At 40.1% G+C, this 15,914-nt stretch overlaps 1 protein-coding gene across 2 annotated transcripts in view; it reads left to right on the top strand.

Moving 5' to 3' along the window:
- LOC148848453 (NAD-dependent malic enzyme, mitochondrial-like) overlaps positions 1-15,914 on the top strand; it is a 147,980-nt gene that overhangs the window by 48,818 nt on the left and 83,248 nt on the right. The window contains exons 7-10 of one of the 2 annotated variants that reach the window (XM_088952573.1): positions 156-259; positions 380-463; positions 7,714-7,820; positions 8,841-8,952. In XM_088952573.1, the coding sequence (XP_088808699.1) occupies positions 156-259; positions 380-463; positions 7,714-7,820; positions 8,841-8,952 (407 nt within the window). The remainder of the gene's footprint in view (positions 1-155; positions 260-379; positions 464-7,713; positions 7,821-8,840; positions 8,953-15,914) is intronic. The other variant, XM_088952574.1, reaches the window with a different exon arrangement.

The following is a 15,914-nucleotide window of genomic DNA, read 5'->3' as shown; positions in this document are numbered from 1 at the left end:
ACATAAACTGGACTAGTCATCTAGTTTCTCCTCTGATCAACAGAGTCTGAACTCCATGTTGATTATTTAAAACTATTTAAATCAGCATTTATGCTTAACAATATTATATGCTCTTTCTTTCATCAAATTTGTAATTATCATTTTTTTCTAATTAGACCTGGGATTGCAACAACACCGCCTTGATGGCGAGGAGTATCTATCCGTTATTGATGAATTTATGGAGGCTGTGTTTACTCGTTGGCCAAATGTGATTGTACAGGTAATTTGGATTATTTATACATGGCTATTATCAATTAATGCTCTGAATATTTGAAAGTGGTTCTTACATGATGCTGTTTACCTGGATGAGGAAGTACTGACATAACTTGGATATGGACAGTTTGAAGATTTCCAAAGTAAGTGGGCCTTCAAGTTACTGCAGCGCTATAGGCATACCTACCGAATGTTTAATGATGATGTGCAGGTAAAACACCTGTTATCGTGGTATTTAATGGCACTGTATGATATACACAGTGGAACCCAGAATCTTTCATCTTTTTTTTTAATCTACAGATTCTGAGGAAAGGTTATCATTTTTCTAATTGTTTGTGAACAAATCTGCAATGATTTCATAGATCATAGATTGTAGAGAACTGGTTTTCACGGTCATCATTCCTACTGTTTTCTGATTTTTTTAGTAAAATGTTGTACAGTTTGAATGGTTTGACTGTCTAGGTCAATGAAGGTTTAGAACACTGATTTAACGTGACACCTCTCACCTCACCAAGAAGGAATGGGAAGGTAATGTGGTTATCCACAGGGGTGGTGATTATTTAGACAATTTGGAAGGAGAGAAATGCAAGAATCTTTAATGGGAAGTAGCTTGCAAAACAATCAATCATTGAATTTATAACAGTTAGAGTAATCCATTGGATAAAGACCAAGGAGTTTGCATCATATTCAATGGACAACATACTTAGATGGAAAATAGTAGCTCAGTCCTCAAGGCAAAATATGATTCACATGCAGTGGAATTGCCTATAAATGGTTACAGAAAACTAGACTCTGATGGCTGCTGCCTTTGGAACCCAGGACCCTTGGACATAGGAAGTGCTTTGGATGTGTAGAGAAGATGGGCCGAATGGCCCATAGGCTGTTACTGTATATTATCTTTATGTTCTTCTCTGTAATGGGCCTTATTCTGGGCCCATACTCTTTTCTGTTTCTCTTTTGTAATTTCTTGTCCAACTAAGAACCTCTCTTGTAATTACTAAAAGATTAACTTAATAAAAGTGTATTAGAGAGTTAGAGGGAGGTTAAGTTCGAACTCCTCATCCTCTAACTCTTCTTGCCGCAGCTCTCTCTTCTTCTCTAATCTTCTCTTGCTAGTTTTCTTTGTTTCAAACACAGTCCCTACTTCTAGGACTGTTTTTCAACTTGGTATCAGAGCAGGCCATTGTTTGGCGTGTCCCTCATGTGGTTCTAGTTCAGCCAACTACATGAGGAGGTTCTAGGGCTGAGAGTTTACAGTCATCCGCCTGATTCTTGGAGGTCATTGGAGGGTTCCCAAGCTTCTACACACTTGGAGAAGGGTTCGGTGACCAGGAAGAATCAGAGAACAAGTTGCTTTGCCTGATTTAAATTTAGAGAAAAGGGTTTTCGAAGTCATCCTAAAGGACAAGTGTTCGGCCTGGTTTATAGTTCAAACCAGAGACTCTCTTACTGTAAGTCTTTGCTCAGTTGTTTCTAGGTTAATTTTTTACTGTTTTGGACTGTTAAAAGTCCGAAGTTTCTTTGGAAACAGTACAGCTATTCGGCTATCCTCTTGTTTGATTTAATCCAGAGATTTCTGGGTTGTTTTTCATTTCTTTTCTAGACTGTCAAGTAGCCGAAATACCTCCAGAATCACTACTGCTGAGACTGCTTCATTCGGCCACTGTTGCTGGATTGCTCCTACTCAGAAATTTCTGGGTTGCTTTGGAGGTCCTATTCGGCTGATTATTGGGTTGGGAAGTTGCTGAGACTGTTTTAAAACTAAGTGATACTAGTCTCATCTTCATTCCGGCCCCTTCTTGAAAGCTGAAACAGTAAACAGTGCCCTATACTTTGAAGGCTGAAATAGTAAACAGTGGGCTGTTAAGTATTGCACACTGAGTGTTCGACAAAAGGTCTCTTAAGGACTGTGGTCTTTTGTCTTCCTCTTTGGGACATCGGCTGTTAGAATCTGAAATACCTTGTAATTGGAGGTTGCTGGGTGTCTTTTTTGAAGGCTGAAACAGTAAAGAAAGAACTACCACCGAACTTTGCATGATGGATTCCTCAAACTTTGAAAACAAGAATACTGCTGAATATGGGCAGATTTTGGGAACCCCAACCGATTCTATGCTGGCTGTAACTACAGTCAAGCTTGATGGGACCAATTACTTGGCTTGGTCACAATCAGTGAAAATCCATATTTGTAGCAAAGGAAAATGGGGTTTTATTTTTGGGAGCAAGAAAGCTCCTTCAGAGGATGATCCATCTTATGAGAGATGGGTACAAGAAAACTACACTGTGATTGGGTGGCTTGTGAACTCAATGCAGCCATAGATCAGTCAACATTATCTGTGGATGAATTCGGCTAAAGAAATCTGGGATAGTGTTGTAGAGACTTACTCCTAGAAGTTGAATGTTGCTAGAGCTTACAAACTGAGAAGTGATGTGAAGAATCTAAGACAGGGGGAGAAGTCACTTGCAGCATACTTCTCAATCTTAAAATCTATATGGCAAGAGATTGATTTGATAGAGGCTGTGACTTGGGATACCCCTAAGGATGCTGAAACATACAGGAAATTGGTTGAATGGAATAGGGTCTTTGAGTTCTTGACAGGGCTGAATTCTGAATATGATATTACAAAGCAAAACATCTTGTCCAAGGAAGATGTTTCATTGTCACAAGCATATACTCTGGTCAGCAGTGAAGAAAGTAGAAGGCAAGTGCAGGTTCAAGGAGTTGGTATCAATGATCATTTTGCAAATATGTGAATTAAACCCAAAGGGGTTACAGAAGCTCATAGTGGCACAGAAAGGAAGGAAGTGGTGTGTGAATATTGTAAGAAGCCGAAACATACAAAGGACAAGTGCTGGAAATTGCATCCCAATCTTGTACCTATCAGATTCCAGAAGAAGAATGATAGTAGAAAGACAGGAAGTGCACATGCAGCCACATGCACAGATACAGAGGTTGAATCTACCAGTGCACAGTTGGCAGCCATGAAAGCTGAATATGAGAAGTTTGGAAAGATGATCAGTCAGCTTGAAGGTGCATCTTCATTATCCATCCCTTCTGGAAGTTCAACCACCATTGCATTTGCTCACTCAGGTATAAGGGCTTCCGCTAACCATGCATCCACCTCAGGTAAACACAAAACCCCTTGGATCATAGACTCGGGTGCTTCTGATCATATGACCAACCTTTCCACTTTATTTGTTTCATATGATTTACTTCCTGGCCATGACAAAATCACCTTAGCTGATGGTTCTCTTGCCCCTATTTCTGGCAAGGGAACTGTCAAGGCTACAGACTCCTTACTCTTATCTTCCACTCTTCATGTGCCTAAATTAAATACCAACTTATTATCTGTAAGTAGCCTGACCAAATCATTGAATTGTTGTGTAACATTTTTCCCTTCTCACTATGTGTTTCAAGACCTGAAGTCTCAGAAGGTGATTGGGAGTGGCCATGAAGCGAATGGAATATACTTGCTCGACACCCCTGGCCAATGCTTTGATCATCCCAAGAATGTTGCTTTTGGTTCTACTTTTTTAGAGTCTGTTAGTCAAATTATGTTGAGTCATTGTCGGTTGGGTCATTTACCTTTTTCTGCTTTAAGCCATTTGTTTCCAAAACTGTTTAAGGGAGTCAGTGTGTCTAGTCTCAATTGTGAGTCTTGTCAGTTGTCAAAGCATTGTAGAAAAAATTACCCTGTGAGCAATAAAAGATCCCCTTTTCTTTTTCATATTGTGCACTCTGATGTGTGGGGGCCATACCATTTATCCTCTATGGGGGGTTACAGATATTTTATCTTGTTTATTGATGACTTTTCTAGATTCACCTGGATATACTTATGAAATCCCGGGATGAAGTCCCAAGACCTGTGAGGCAATTTCATGAGCTTGTTCTAACTCAATTTGGTACCAGAATTAAGGTTTTCAGATCTGACAATGCAAAAGAGTATTTTGAGAAGAGTTTATCCTTGTATCTTTCAGACATGGGGGTTATTCATCAAAGCTCCAGTGTTAGAACCCCTGAACAAAATGGAGTTGCTGAGAGGAAAAATAGACATATTGTTGAAGTTGCAAGGAGCCTTTTGTTTGCCTCACATGTTCCCACAAGATTTTGGGGTGATGTTGTACTTACTGCTACCTATCTTATAAACTGTATGCCATCCAGGGTACTAGGGTTTAAATCCCCCTTCAGTCTTCTTCATCCAGACAAGGATCTCTTCCCAATTCCTCTTCGTGTGTTTGGCTGTACCTGCTATGTTCACATTCCAAGTGTGCAAAGACACAAGTTTGAACCGAAAGCCCACAAATGTATCTTCCTTGGTTACTCTCCCACACAAAAGGGTTATTGCTGTTTTGATCCAAAGACTGGCACCCGACATGTCTCTATGGATGTTACCTTTAATAAACTTTCTCCTTTTTATGGTTCCTCTCAGGATGGACATTGTCCACAGGGGGAGAGTCTGTCACAAGTTTTTGCTCTTCCTCTTCCTGTCCCAGTTGAGTCTCTTGACAAACCTGTATCCTCACCAAATGAGTCAAAGGAGGATCAATCACTTTATACCTCTTGTCCCAGGGACCCTATTTCTTTACCCCCTCGCCCTATCCATAATCCCAAAGTGTATCAAAGGCATAGATCCAGGAATGAGCAAGTGGTTTCCTTTACAACAGATGAAGCTCATACATTCCCAATCACAGATGAGATAACAGGTACTGCTTCAACTCCTTTGGAATCATCTTTTCCAGACCTTGATATCCCCATTGCTGTTAGGAAAGGGAAGCGGAAATGTACTGCACACAGCATTTCCAAACACCTTTCTTATGACCTGCTTTCTCCTTCATACTTTGCCTATCTCTCTTCTGTTGCTTTTAACCCCATTCCTAGGTCTGTCTCAGAAGCTCTTGGGATTCCAGAATGGAGAGATGCCATGGAAACCGAAATGGATGCTCTACATGCCAATGGTACTTGGGAGGTGGTGGATTTGCCTGAAGGGAATGATCCAGTTGGGTGCAAGTGGGTTTTCACCATTAAATACAGGGCTGATGGAACTATTGAGAGGTACAAGGTTAGGCTTGTTGCAAAAGGCTATACACAGACATATGGGATTGACTACCTGGAGACTTTTGCCCCTGTTGCCAAGATGACATCTGTGAGGGTTCTTTTATCTCTGGCAGCTCACTTTGATTGGCCTCTCTATCAGTTGGATGTAAAGAATGCATTTCTGAATGGTGACTTACATGAGGAAGTCTACATGTGTCTTCCCCCAGGGATGTATGGGAAAGATATGCAAGGAAAGGTATGCAAATTGAAGAAATCTCTTTATAGTCTTAAACAATCTCCTAGAGCCTGGTTTGAGAGATTTAGAGCTGCACTTGTTAAATTCGGCTATGTTCAGACACAGTCGGATCATACTCTGTTTGTGAAGAAAAGTAGATCTTTGGCAGTGTATCACATTGTGTATGTTGATGACGTTATAGTGACTGGTGATGATGCCTCAGGCATTCTGGCTCTTAAGTCTTTCCTCCGTACAGAATTTGAGATTAAGGATCTGGGGGAGTTGAGATGCTTCCTTGGCATAGAAGTTGCCAGATCCAAGGATGGGATCCTTATTTCCCAAAGGAAATGTGTTCTTGATTTATTGTCTGAAACTGGAAAACTGGGTGCAAGACCAGCTGCAACTTCCATTGATATGAGTCGCAAACTTTCAGCTACAGATGGAACTCTGTTGGAAGACAAAGGGGTTTTTCAGAGACTTCTTGGGAAGCTTCTGTACCTGTGCATGACTAGACCAGATATTGCGTATGCTGTTAGTTGCATTAGCCAGTTCATGCATGCTCCTAGAAATACTCATATGGCAGTAGCAGAACGGATTTTGTGCTATCTGAAAGGCTCTCCAGGGAAAAGGAATCCTATTTACCAAGCATGACCACTTGAAACTTGAAGTCTATACTGATGCTGATTGGGCTGGAAATATGGATGATAGAAGATCTACTTCAGGATATTGCAGTCTGGTGGCTGGTAATGTTGTCTCTTGGAGGAGTAAGAAACAATCTGTTGTGGCCAGATCCTCTGCAGAAGCAGAGTATAGGGCCATGGCACATGGGGTCTCGGAATTGTAAGGTCCTTAATGGAAGAACTTGGGATTGATCATGACAAACCCATGATGTTGTACTGTGATAATCAGACTGCCATCAACATTGCTCACAACCTGGTACAACATGATCGAACCAAACATATTGAAGTTGATAGACATTTTATTCGAGAAAGAGTCTCCTCCGGAGAAGTGTTCCTTCCATTCGTTACCTCTGAAGGACAATTGGCAGACTTTCTCACCAAGGGCATTTCCAAGGCAAGACTTCATCATGACACTGGCAAGCTGGGCATGATTGACATCTATGCTCAGCTTGAGGGGGAGCGTAGAGAAGATGGGCCGAATGGCCCATAGGCTGTTACTGTATATTATCTTTATGTTCTTCTCTGTAATGGGCCTTATTCTGGGCCCATACTCTTTTATGTTCCTCTTTTGTAATTTCTTGTCCAACTAAGGACCTCTCTTGTAATTACTAAAAGATTAACTTAATAAAAGTGTATTAGAGAGTTAGAGGGAGGTTAAGTTCGAACTCCTCATCCTCTAACTCTTCTTGCCGCAGCTCTCTCTTCTTCTCTAATCTTCTCTTGCTAGTTTTCTTTGTTTCAAACACAGTTCCTACTTCTAGGACTGTTTTCCAACTAGATGAAAGCAGCAACATACTTGCAGTATAGTTGGGACTGGTTGGGCATGGAGATTCACTAAGAACTGAAGTACAATCACTTCTGCATGGATGGGCACAGGAAAGGGTAAAGCAATCAAAAACAACATGGCTGATAGATTGGCGTGGCAAGGGGTGAAGACAATAGAAACGTTTTGGGCTCTTTTGTAATATACAAACAGAAATGGATTAGGTTGTTTGGTTACATCCTAAGCATAAAGATGCTTGGCATGTTGTACATACAATGTTCTTTTATAATTCAATAAAAGTTATACAGTTAACAGAAGAAAAATACATAGGGAACCTATTGAAACTTTAAGCTTCTCATACTGTGGAGCTCAGTCAGGCTTGAGATATTGAGGGAATATTATTGAGCTCTATGAACTCCTAGAAGTAAAAACGAAAGTGAATCCTAAATTGAAAAAATGTTGTTTTAGTGTTGGGATGCAGTTGTCCTTGGTTGAGTATTAAATTACATATTGTGTTTTCTGATCAATACATTTCCTTTTATTTAATCATGATTAACTTTTCAGAAGTTGGTGCAATAAAAGCAAGGTAAAGATTATGCATTTCATTGCATGTGTATTCAGATTATCTTATATAGCAAGAGGTACTTAAAGTCATCCACAAGTTTAAGACTAGTTTGTGATAAAGACATTAAGATGTCGTTATCATTTTATACTTGGCTAAACATCATGATTCAATATAAGTTAATGACAGGGAACAGCAGGAGTTGCAATAGCTGGTCTTTTGGGCGCTGTAAGAGCACAAGGAAAACCAATGATAGACTTTCCAAAGCAAAAGATTGTTCTTGCTGGTGCTGGAAGGTCTGATACTAACCCCATACTTGAAGTGAAACTTTATATCAGTGTTATGTTGGCATGTACCAAACCAAGTGTCCAAAGGTTAAGATGCTGTTGTCGGTGAAAATATCAGTCCTCCAAATATAGGAAACATGTTGGAAATGTTCTATGGAAATACTGTAAAAATTAGACATTTTGGAAAAATTGTGACATACTCCAAAAAATATAATGATATTTTATGAAATGATAGAGGAAGCATAGGTAACCTGTTTAAATTATTATCTTGTTCCTAACCATCAAAAGAAGCTAATAAAACTAAGGTTAATAGACAAAATAATATGATGGAAAGTTGTCCTGTAAAGCATAAACTATACACAGACAAAAACTAAGATTTAGCTTCATGTTGAAGGTGTCAACTATCTCAGCTACTAAGGTCTTTAGCTGGTTGTAGTGGAGACTTGGGATCAATTTCCACTTTCACCTGGGTTGGGTTGGGGGGGGGGTGTCATGGGCATGGGGGATGGGCAACGGCTACCCCTGTTGTGTATCCCCATGAATGAAAAAAGGAGAATTCATGTTTTGAAAGAAAACCAAGAGCATTCATTGATTTTAATTAAAGTCAAAAGGCACAAAATACCTCCCATTATCCACCGGAAAGAGGACCAGCAGCTTGAAGCTGATTGTTAGAGAACAGGTAAGATTAGAGTACAGAAGTCTCCCAGCATGCATCATGGTTGTGGTACAGAATGCTAGTGCTTCATTTTTTTTCTTTCTCCTTCCTTCATCCTTTAACTATACTATGGTGGTATTGATGCACAGATCACTTGGTTTATGGAATATGTCTGCTCCCACTGTTAACAGCTTCTGTTGGTCTTATTTTGAATTAAAAGCATAACAATCAACACTATTTCTACCTCTAGGAATTTCAGTTATCCTAGTGATCCATGCAAAATGAATATAGATGTTTGAAGAGCTTTCTATCTCAATAATGTCCTTCCTGTCTTAGTGTAAGGTTTTGAGACATGTTTTACCCTCATCGTGCAGTGCAGGAATAGGAGTTGCTAACACAGCATGTAATACCATGGCAAGGATGCTGGGCAATAGCGAGTCTGCTATTGAAAGTGCAAGAAGCCAATTCTGGGTGGTTGATGCTATGGTGAGTGTTCACCTTGAATGATCACCAGAAGTTGTAAGACTTAATCAAACAGGACATCTTATTCATGCACACTTTAACTCTTTACTCTTATTTATGTTCCAAAGAGACAAGATTACAATACCTTACGAATGAAGGAAAATGAAGATGTTAAAGGGTGTTGAGGATTTTGTGCAGATTTGTTAGTTATTTTTATTTATTATTTGTTTAGATAGTAAGTGGGGACCACAAAACTCTTGTTGGAACTCTTTGGAGTGATGTTTTAAGTTTTCTATGGAATTTTATGTGTTAGTCGCCCTATAAGGGCATATTAGTCATTGTACTTGTTTTTTACTTAAAGTATATGTTAGAATTGTTAGAAGTAGTTAACAGGGGCAGTATTGTCTTTTTATGTTATTCTTTCTCTCTTATATCTGCTGTAACTTTCCTAAGGGTATTATAATCATTTCTGTAGAGAAGATGGGCCGAATGGCCCATAGGTTGTTTATTTTTTCTTGTTATTTATGTTTCTTTTCTGTAATGGGCCTTATTCTGGGCCCATCCTGTCTATATTAAGTTCTTTGTAAATTCTTGCCCACCTAAGGGCCTCCTTGTAATTATTCAAATATATCTTAATAAAAGAATGTTAGAGTGCTGAGAGAGGAGGTTCGAAACTCTCATTCTCAGACCCTCACTGCTGAACTCTCAAGCTCTCCTCTCTTCAGTTTTCTTCATGGTATCAGAGCATATCTGAACCTGAATATCATAGGGCTGGAAGCTTAGTCACATACTGCCTGATTCTTGGAGGTCAGTGGACGAGCCCAAGACTAGAATCTCTTGGGGAAGGTGTTTGGTCGCCAGGAAGAATCAGAGAAAAAAAAAAGGGGAAGAAGAAGGGGAACAACTCGGTTCTGTTTTTGAAGCTCGACTGTGTTTGGATTGTTGAAGCTCGAACTGTAAGTTGTGCTCAGTTTTCTGCTCTGAAGTTCGACTGTGTTTGGACTATTGAAGCTCGACTGTGTTTGGACTGGTTGTTCTATTTTTGAAGCTCGACTGTGTTTGGATTGTTGAAGCTCGAACTGTAAGTTGTGCTCAGTTTCTGGTTGTTCTGTATTATCTTCGGCTGTGTTTGGATTGCTGAAGTGTCCAAAAACCCCAGCTGTTCTGTACTACATTCGACTGCATTAAATCTGGTTTAACCCAGAAATTTTTGGGCTGTTTTTCTCTTCTTCTTGGACTATTAAAACCTGCCGAAACATCCTTGTAACAAGGTTGTGTATTGTTAATCATATTTTGGTTGTTTTAAGGGGCTGTACGAACTATTTTTTGGGGTCTTTTCTCCTCCTTGACATTGGGGCTGTCTCTATTGCCCACACTGTGTTTGTGAAAAGGCCTGTTCAGCAATACCGATTGGTATTTACTCTTCTTGGCTGAGTGCACAGCCTTGAAAAGGTACTTCGGCTGAGTGCACAGTGCCTAGGAGTTTCTGATTACTTCTTGAAGGCTGAACTCAGTATATTGTCTTCTTGTGGTCGGCTGAACTCTGTTTTAGAGTGTTTACATGATGTACTCCTCAGAGTTTGAAAACAAAAGTAGTGCTGAATATGGACTGGTTCAGGGAGCTCCAAATGATTCCTTATTGACTGTGACCACAGTTGAAGTAGATGGAACTAATTATCTGGCATGGTCACAATCAGTAAAGGTTCATGTTTGTAGTAGAGGAAAGTGGGGATTCATTTCCAAGAGTAAGAAGGCTCCCCCAGAAAATGATCCATCCTATGAGAAGTGGATGCAAGAAAATTACACTGTCATTGGGTGGCTTGTGAACTCAATGCAGCCACAAATCAGCGAACACTACCTATGGATGAATTCAGCAAAAGAAATTTGGGACAGTGTTGCGAAAACCTATTCACAAAAACTCAATGTGGCCTGGGCATATAAATTGAGAAGTGATGTAAAGAATTTAAGACAAGGGGAGAAACCTCTTGCTGTATATTTCTCAACCCTGAAGTCCTTATGGCAAGAGATTGACCTAATAGAAGCTGTACCTTGGGACACCACCAATGATGCAGAGACCTACAGAAAATTGGTTGAAAGGAACAGGGTATTTAAGTTCTTAACTGGACTAAACCCAGAATATGATATCACAAAACAAAATATTCTTTCCAAGGAGTGTGTCTCTTTGTCACAAGCTTATGCATTGGTGAGTAGTGAAGAGAGTAGAAGGGCTGTTAAGATTCAAGGGGCTGATATGAATGATCATTTTGCCAATATGGGGATTAAACCCAAAGGGAATGCTGGAACTTCTGGTGGCATAGGAAAGAAAGAAGTTATATGTGAGTACTGCAAAAAGTCAAAGCACACCAAAGATAAGTGCTGGAAAACTACATCCTAATCTTGTTCCCAGTCGGTTTTAGAAAAAGTATGATAGTAAAAGATCAGGAAGTGCAAATGTAGCTGCCGGGATAGATAGTGAAGAAATGTCTACTTCTGCACAGTTGGCAGCCATGAGAGCAGAATATGAAAAGTTTGGAAAGATGATTAACCAGCTGAGTGATGTGACCTCTTCTTCTAACGCTTCAGGCAATTCTTCTGCTGCTTCAGCATTTGCTCATTCAGGTATAAGGGCTTCTGCCAATCATGCTACCACTTTAGGTAATCTCAAGATCCCTTGGATTATTGACTCAGGTGCTTCTGACCATATGACCAATCTTTCTACCCTATTTGTTTCATATGACTTGCTCCCTGGACGTGATAAAATCACTTTAGCTGATGGTTCACTTGCCCTTATTTTTGGTAAGGGAACCATCAAGGCTACGGATTCCTTATTCCTACCTTCTACCCTTCATGTACCTAAACTAAATACAAATTTGTTGTCTATAAGCAGTTTAACCAAGTCACTAAACTGTTGTGTAACCTTCTTTCCTTCCTACTGTGTTTTTTAGGATCTGGAGTCTCAGAAGGTGATTGGGAGTGGCCATGAGGCGAACGGAATATACCTGCTTGATACCCCGGAACAATGCACTGATCATCTTGGGAATGCTGCTCTTGGATCTGTTTCTTTAGAGTCTGTTAGTCGAATTATGTTGTGTCATCGTCGTTTTGGTCATCTGTCTTTTTCTGCCTTGAATCATCTTTTCCCTGAACTATTTAAGGGAATTAGTTTGTCTAGTCTTCATTGTGAGTCTTGTGAATTGTCAAAGCACTGTAGAAACAATTATCCTTTGAGTAATAAAAGATCTTCTTTTCCTTTTAATATTGTGCACTCTAATGTGTGGGGGCCTTACCACTTACCTTCCATGGGTGGCTATAAATATTTTATCCTGTTTATTGATGATTTTTCTCGATTCACTTGGATATTCTTGATGAAATCCCATGATGGAGTTCCAAGACTTGTAAGACAATTCCATGAATTTGTTTTAACCCAATTTGATACCAGGATTAAAATCTTCAGATTTGACAATGCAAAAGAATACTTTGAAAAAAACCTATCCTACTATCTCTTTGACATGGGGGTTATTCATCAAAGCTCATGTGCTAGGACCCCAGAACAAAATGGGGTTGCTAAGAGGAAAAATAGGCATATTGTTGAAGTTGCAAGAAGTATCTTATTTGCCTCACATGTTCCTACCAGGTTTTGGGGTGATGTTGTTCTTACTGCTACCTATCTTATAAACCATATACCATCCAGGGTTTTGGGTTTTAAGTCTCCCTTCAATCTTCTTCATCCAGACAAGGACCTTTTTCCTATTCCTATTCGTGTCTTTGGCTGCACCTATTATGTACATGTTCCAAGTGTTCAAAGGCATAAATTTGAACCCAAAGCTCAAAAGTGTATCTTCCTTGGTTATTCTCTCACATAGAAGGGTTATGGTTGTTTTGATCCAAAGTCTGGCAATCGATATGTCTCAATGGATGTCACCTTTGATGAGTTTTCCCCCTTTTATGATTCCTCTCCAGAAGGTCATTGTCCACAGGGGGAGGATTTGTCACAGGTGTTTGCTCTTCCTCTTCCTGTCCCTGTTGAGTCTCTTGATGTGTCTGCTTCTCCTTCAAATGCATCAAGGGTGGATCAGTCGTTCCTTTCTCCTTGTCCCAGTACTCTACCTCCTCGTCCTATCTTCAATCCCAAGGTGTATCAAAGGCAAAGATCCAAAAATGTGCAGGTTGTTTCTCCTACAACACATGGGCCTCATACACTTCCAGTCACAGAAGAGACAACAGGTACTGTTTCAGCATCTTTGGATTCATCCTTCCCTGAGCTTGATATTCCCATTGCTGTTAGAAAAGGAAAACGGAAGTGCACTGCACACTGCATTTCCAAGCACCTTTCTTACAGTTTGCTTTCACCTCCATACTTTGCCTATCTCTCTTCTGTTGCTTCTCATCCTATTCCCAGGTCTGTGTCAGAAGCTCTTAAGATTCCAGAGTGGAGGGATGCTATGAGAACTGAAATCGATGCCCTATACAAGAATGACACATGGGAAGTGTTGGATTTGCCTGAAGGGAAGGATCCAGTCGGTTGTAAGTGGGTCTTTACTATCAAATACCAAGCTGATGGCTCTATTGAAAGGTATAAGGCCAGGCTGGTTGCAAAAGGCTATACACAGACATATGGGATTGATAATTTAGAGACCTTTGCACCTGTTGCCAAGATGACATCTGTGAGGGTTCTTCTATCTTTAGCTGCTCACTTTGACTGGCCCCTTTATCAATTGGATGTGATGAATGCATTTCTGAATGGTGAATTACATGAGGAGGTTTATATGTCTCTTCCTCCAGGGATGTATGGAACTGATATGAAAGGGAAGATATGCAGGCTGAAGAAATCTCTTTATGGACTAAAACAGTCCCCTAGAGCATGGTTTGAGAGATTTAGAACAACACTTGTTAACTTTGGTTATGTGCGGACACAGTCCGATCATACTCTTTTTGTGAAGAGGAGTGGACCTCTAGCATTATACCTCATTGTGTATGTAGATGATATTGTAGTGACTGGTAATGATGTTTCAGGAATTCATGATCTAAAATCTTTTCTCCATACAGAGTTTGAGATTAAAGATTTGGGGGATTTGAAATACTTTCTTGGTATCGAAGTGGCTCGATCCAAGGATGGGATTCTTATCTCCCAAAGGAAGTACGTTCTTGACTTGCTCTTCGAGACTGGAAAGATGGGTGCTAGACCAGTTGCTACTCCTATTGATATGAGTCATAAACTCTCAGCCTCAGAAGGGACATTGTTAAACAAAGGAATCTTTCAAAGATTTCTTGGGAAACTTTTGTATCTATGCGTGACTCGACCAGATATTGCATATGCAATCAGTTGCATTAGCCAATTCATGCATGCTCCCCGAGACACTCATATGGCAGCAGCAGAGAGAATCCTATGTTATTTGAAGGGCTCCCTAGGAAAAGGTATTCTGTTTTCCAAGCATGGTCATATGAAACTTGAAGCCTACACCGATGCTGACTGGGCCGGAAACAGTGACGACAGAAGATCTACTTCTGGGTATTGCAGCTTGGTGGCTGGTAATGTTATTTCTTGGAGAAGCAAGAAACAATCGGTTGTTGCTCGGTCCTCTACTGAAGCAGAATACAGGGCCATGGCACATGGAGTTTCTGAATTATTATGGCTAAAATCATTGATGGAGGAACTTGGAGTTGAATATGACAAGCCAATGATGTTGTACTGTGATAATCAGGCTGCCATCAACATTGCTCACAACCTAGTGCAACATGATAGAACCAAGCATATTGAAGTTTATCGACACTTCATTAGGGAAAGGATCTCTTCGGGTGAAGTGTGTCTTCCTTTCATCATATCTGAAGGACAGTTGGCAGATTTTCTCACCAAAGGCATTCCCAAGGCAAAACTTCAGCATGATACCATCAAGCTTGGCATGATTGACATCTATGCTCAGCTTGAGGGGGAGTGTAGAGAAGATGGGCCGAATGACCTATAGGTTGTTTATTCTTTCTTGTTATTTATGTTTCTTTTTTGTAATGGGCCTTATTCTGGGCCCATCCTGTCTATATTAAGTTCTTTGTAAATTCTTGCCCACCTAAGGGCTTCCTTGTAATTATTCAAATATATCTTAATAAAAGAATGTTAGGGTGCTGAGAGAGAGGAGGTTCGGAACTCTCTTTCTCAGACCCTCATTGCTGAACTCTCAGGCTCTCCTCTCTTAAGTTTTCTTCAATTTCAGCCTTAGTAGAATGCTAATACAACCTGGGTCAACAGTAAGGAGAAGTGAACAGATTTCTCCTTTCTAGTCTTCCCTCTTTTCTTCTCCTTTTCTCCTCTTTCCCTTCCCTTTCTGTTCCTATCTTCTTCTCTTTCTTTCTTCTATCCTTTTCTTCACCTTTTCTTACTTTATTAAAGTTGGAAAATGGTATCAGAGCCTTGAGGTTGATTGTGCTGTTCACGTCTCAACTTTTTGTGTGCTAGGAATGGAGTGTGCTCTCTATTCTTTGTTGGAAAGGAAAAGGACTTAAGAAGAATGATTGCCACTTGGAAAAGAGGCTTTAATGCCTCAAGCTGTAGTGTTGTGTGAGTTGGTGGTGTTTTTCTAAAAACCCTCTATTTGGCAGTTTGAAGAGAGCAGCTTTGTGATGTTTCGAGTTGTGAGGTAGGTTCTCCTCAATGTGTGGTGATTTTATAGTGGTTTGTGTTGTGGTGACACCTTGTGGTAAGTATGCAACCAAGTGTTTCTAAAGTAGAGGGCTGATGGTTCTTGGTGTTTTTCCTAAAAAAAAGGTGTGTTACAGTAGTTGCACACCAACTGTTTGACAATTTGCCTAGGTGACAAATCAGTGATCTCCTCTCACTCATGGTTTCATCAAATGGTAGCACTAAACCTACAGTAGTTGTGCAATCAGATTTCATGACCTCTCAATTAACTATGGTGAAACTCAATGTTACTAATTATATCCCATGGGCCAAGTCGGTTGAGGTATCTCTCATTGCAAGAGGCAAGTTGAAGTAC

This window comes from Nelumbo lutea, chromosome 6 (genome assembly GCF_056320005.1).
Source record: "Nelumbo lutea isolate HS-2025 chromosome 6, American lotus-T2T, whole genome shotgun sequence".
Classification (NCBI taxonomy): domain Eukaryota; kingdom Viridiplantae; phylum Streptophyta; class Magnoliopsida; order Proteales; family Nelumbonaceae; genus Nelumbo; species Nelumbo lutea.
The sequence above is the reverse complement of the archived record's forward strand: the minus strand, read 5'-3'. Positions and strand labels throughout refer to the sequence as shown.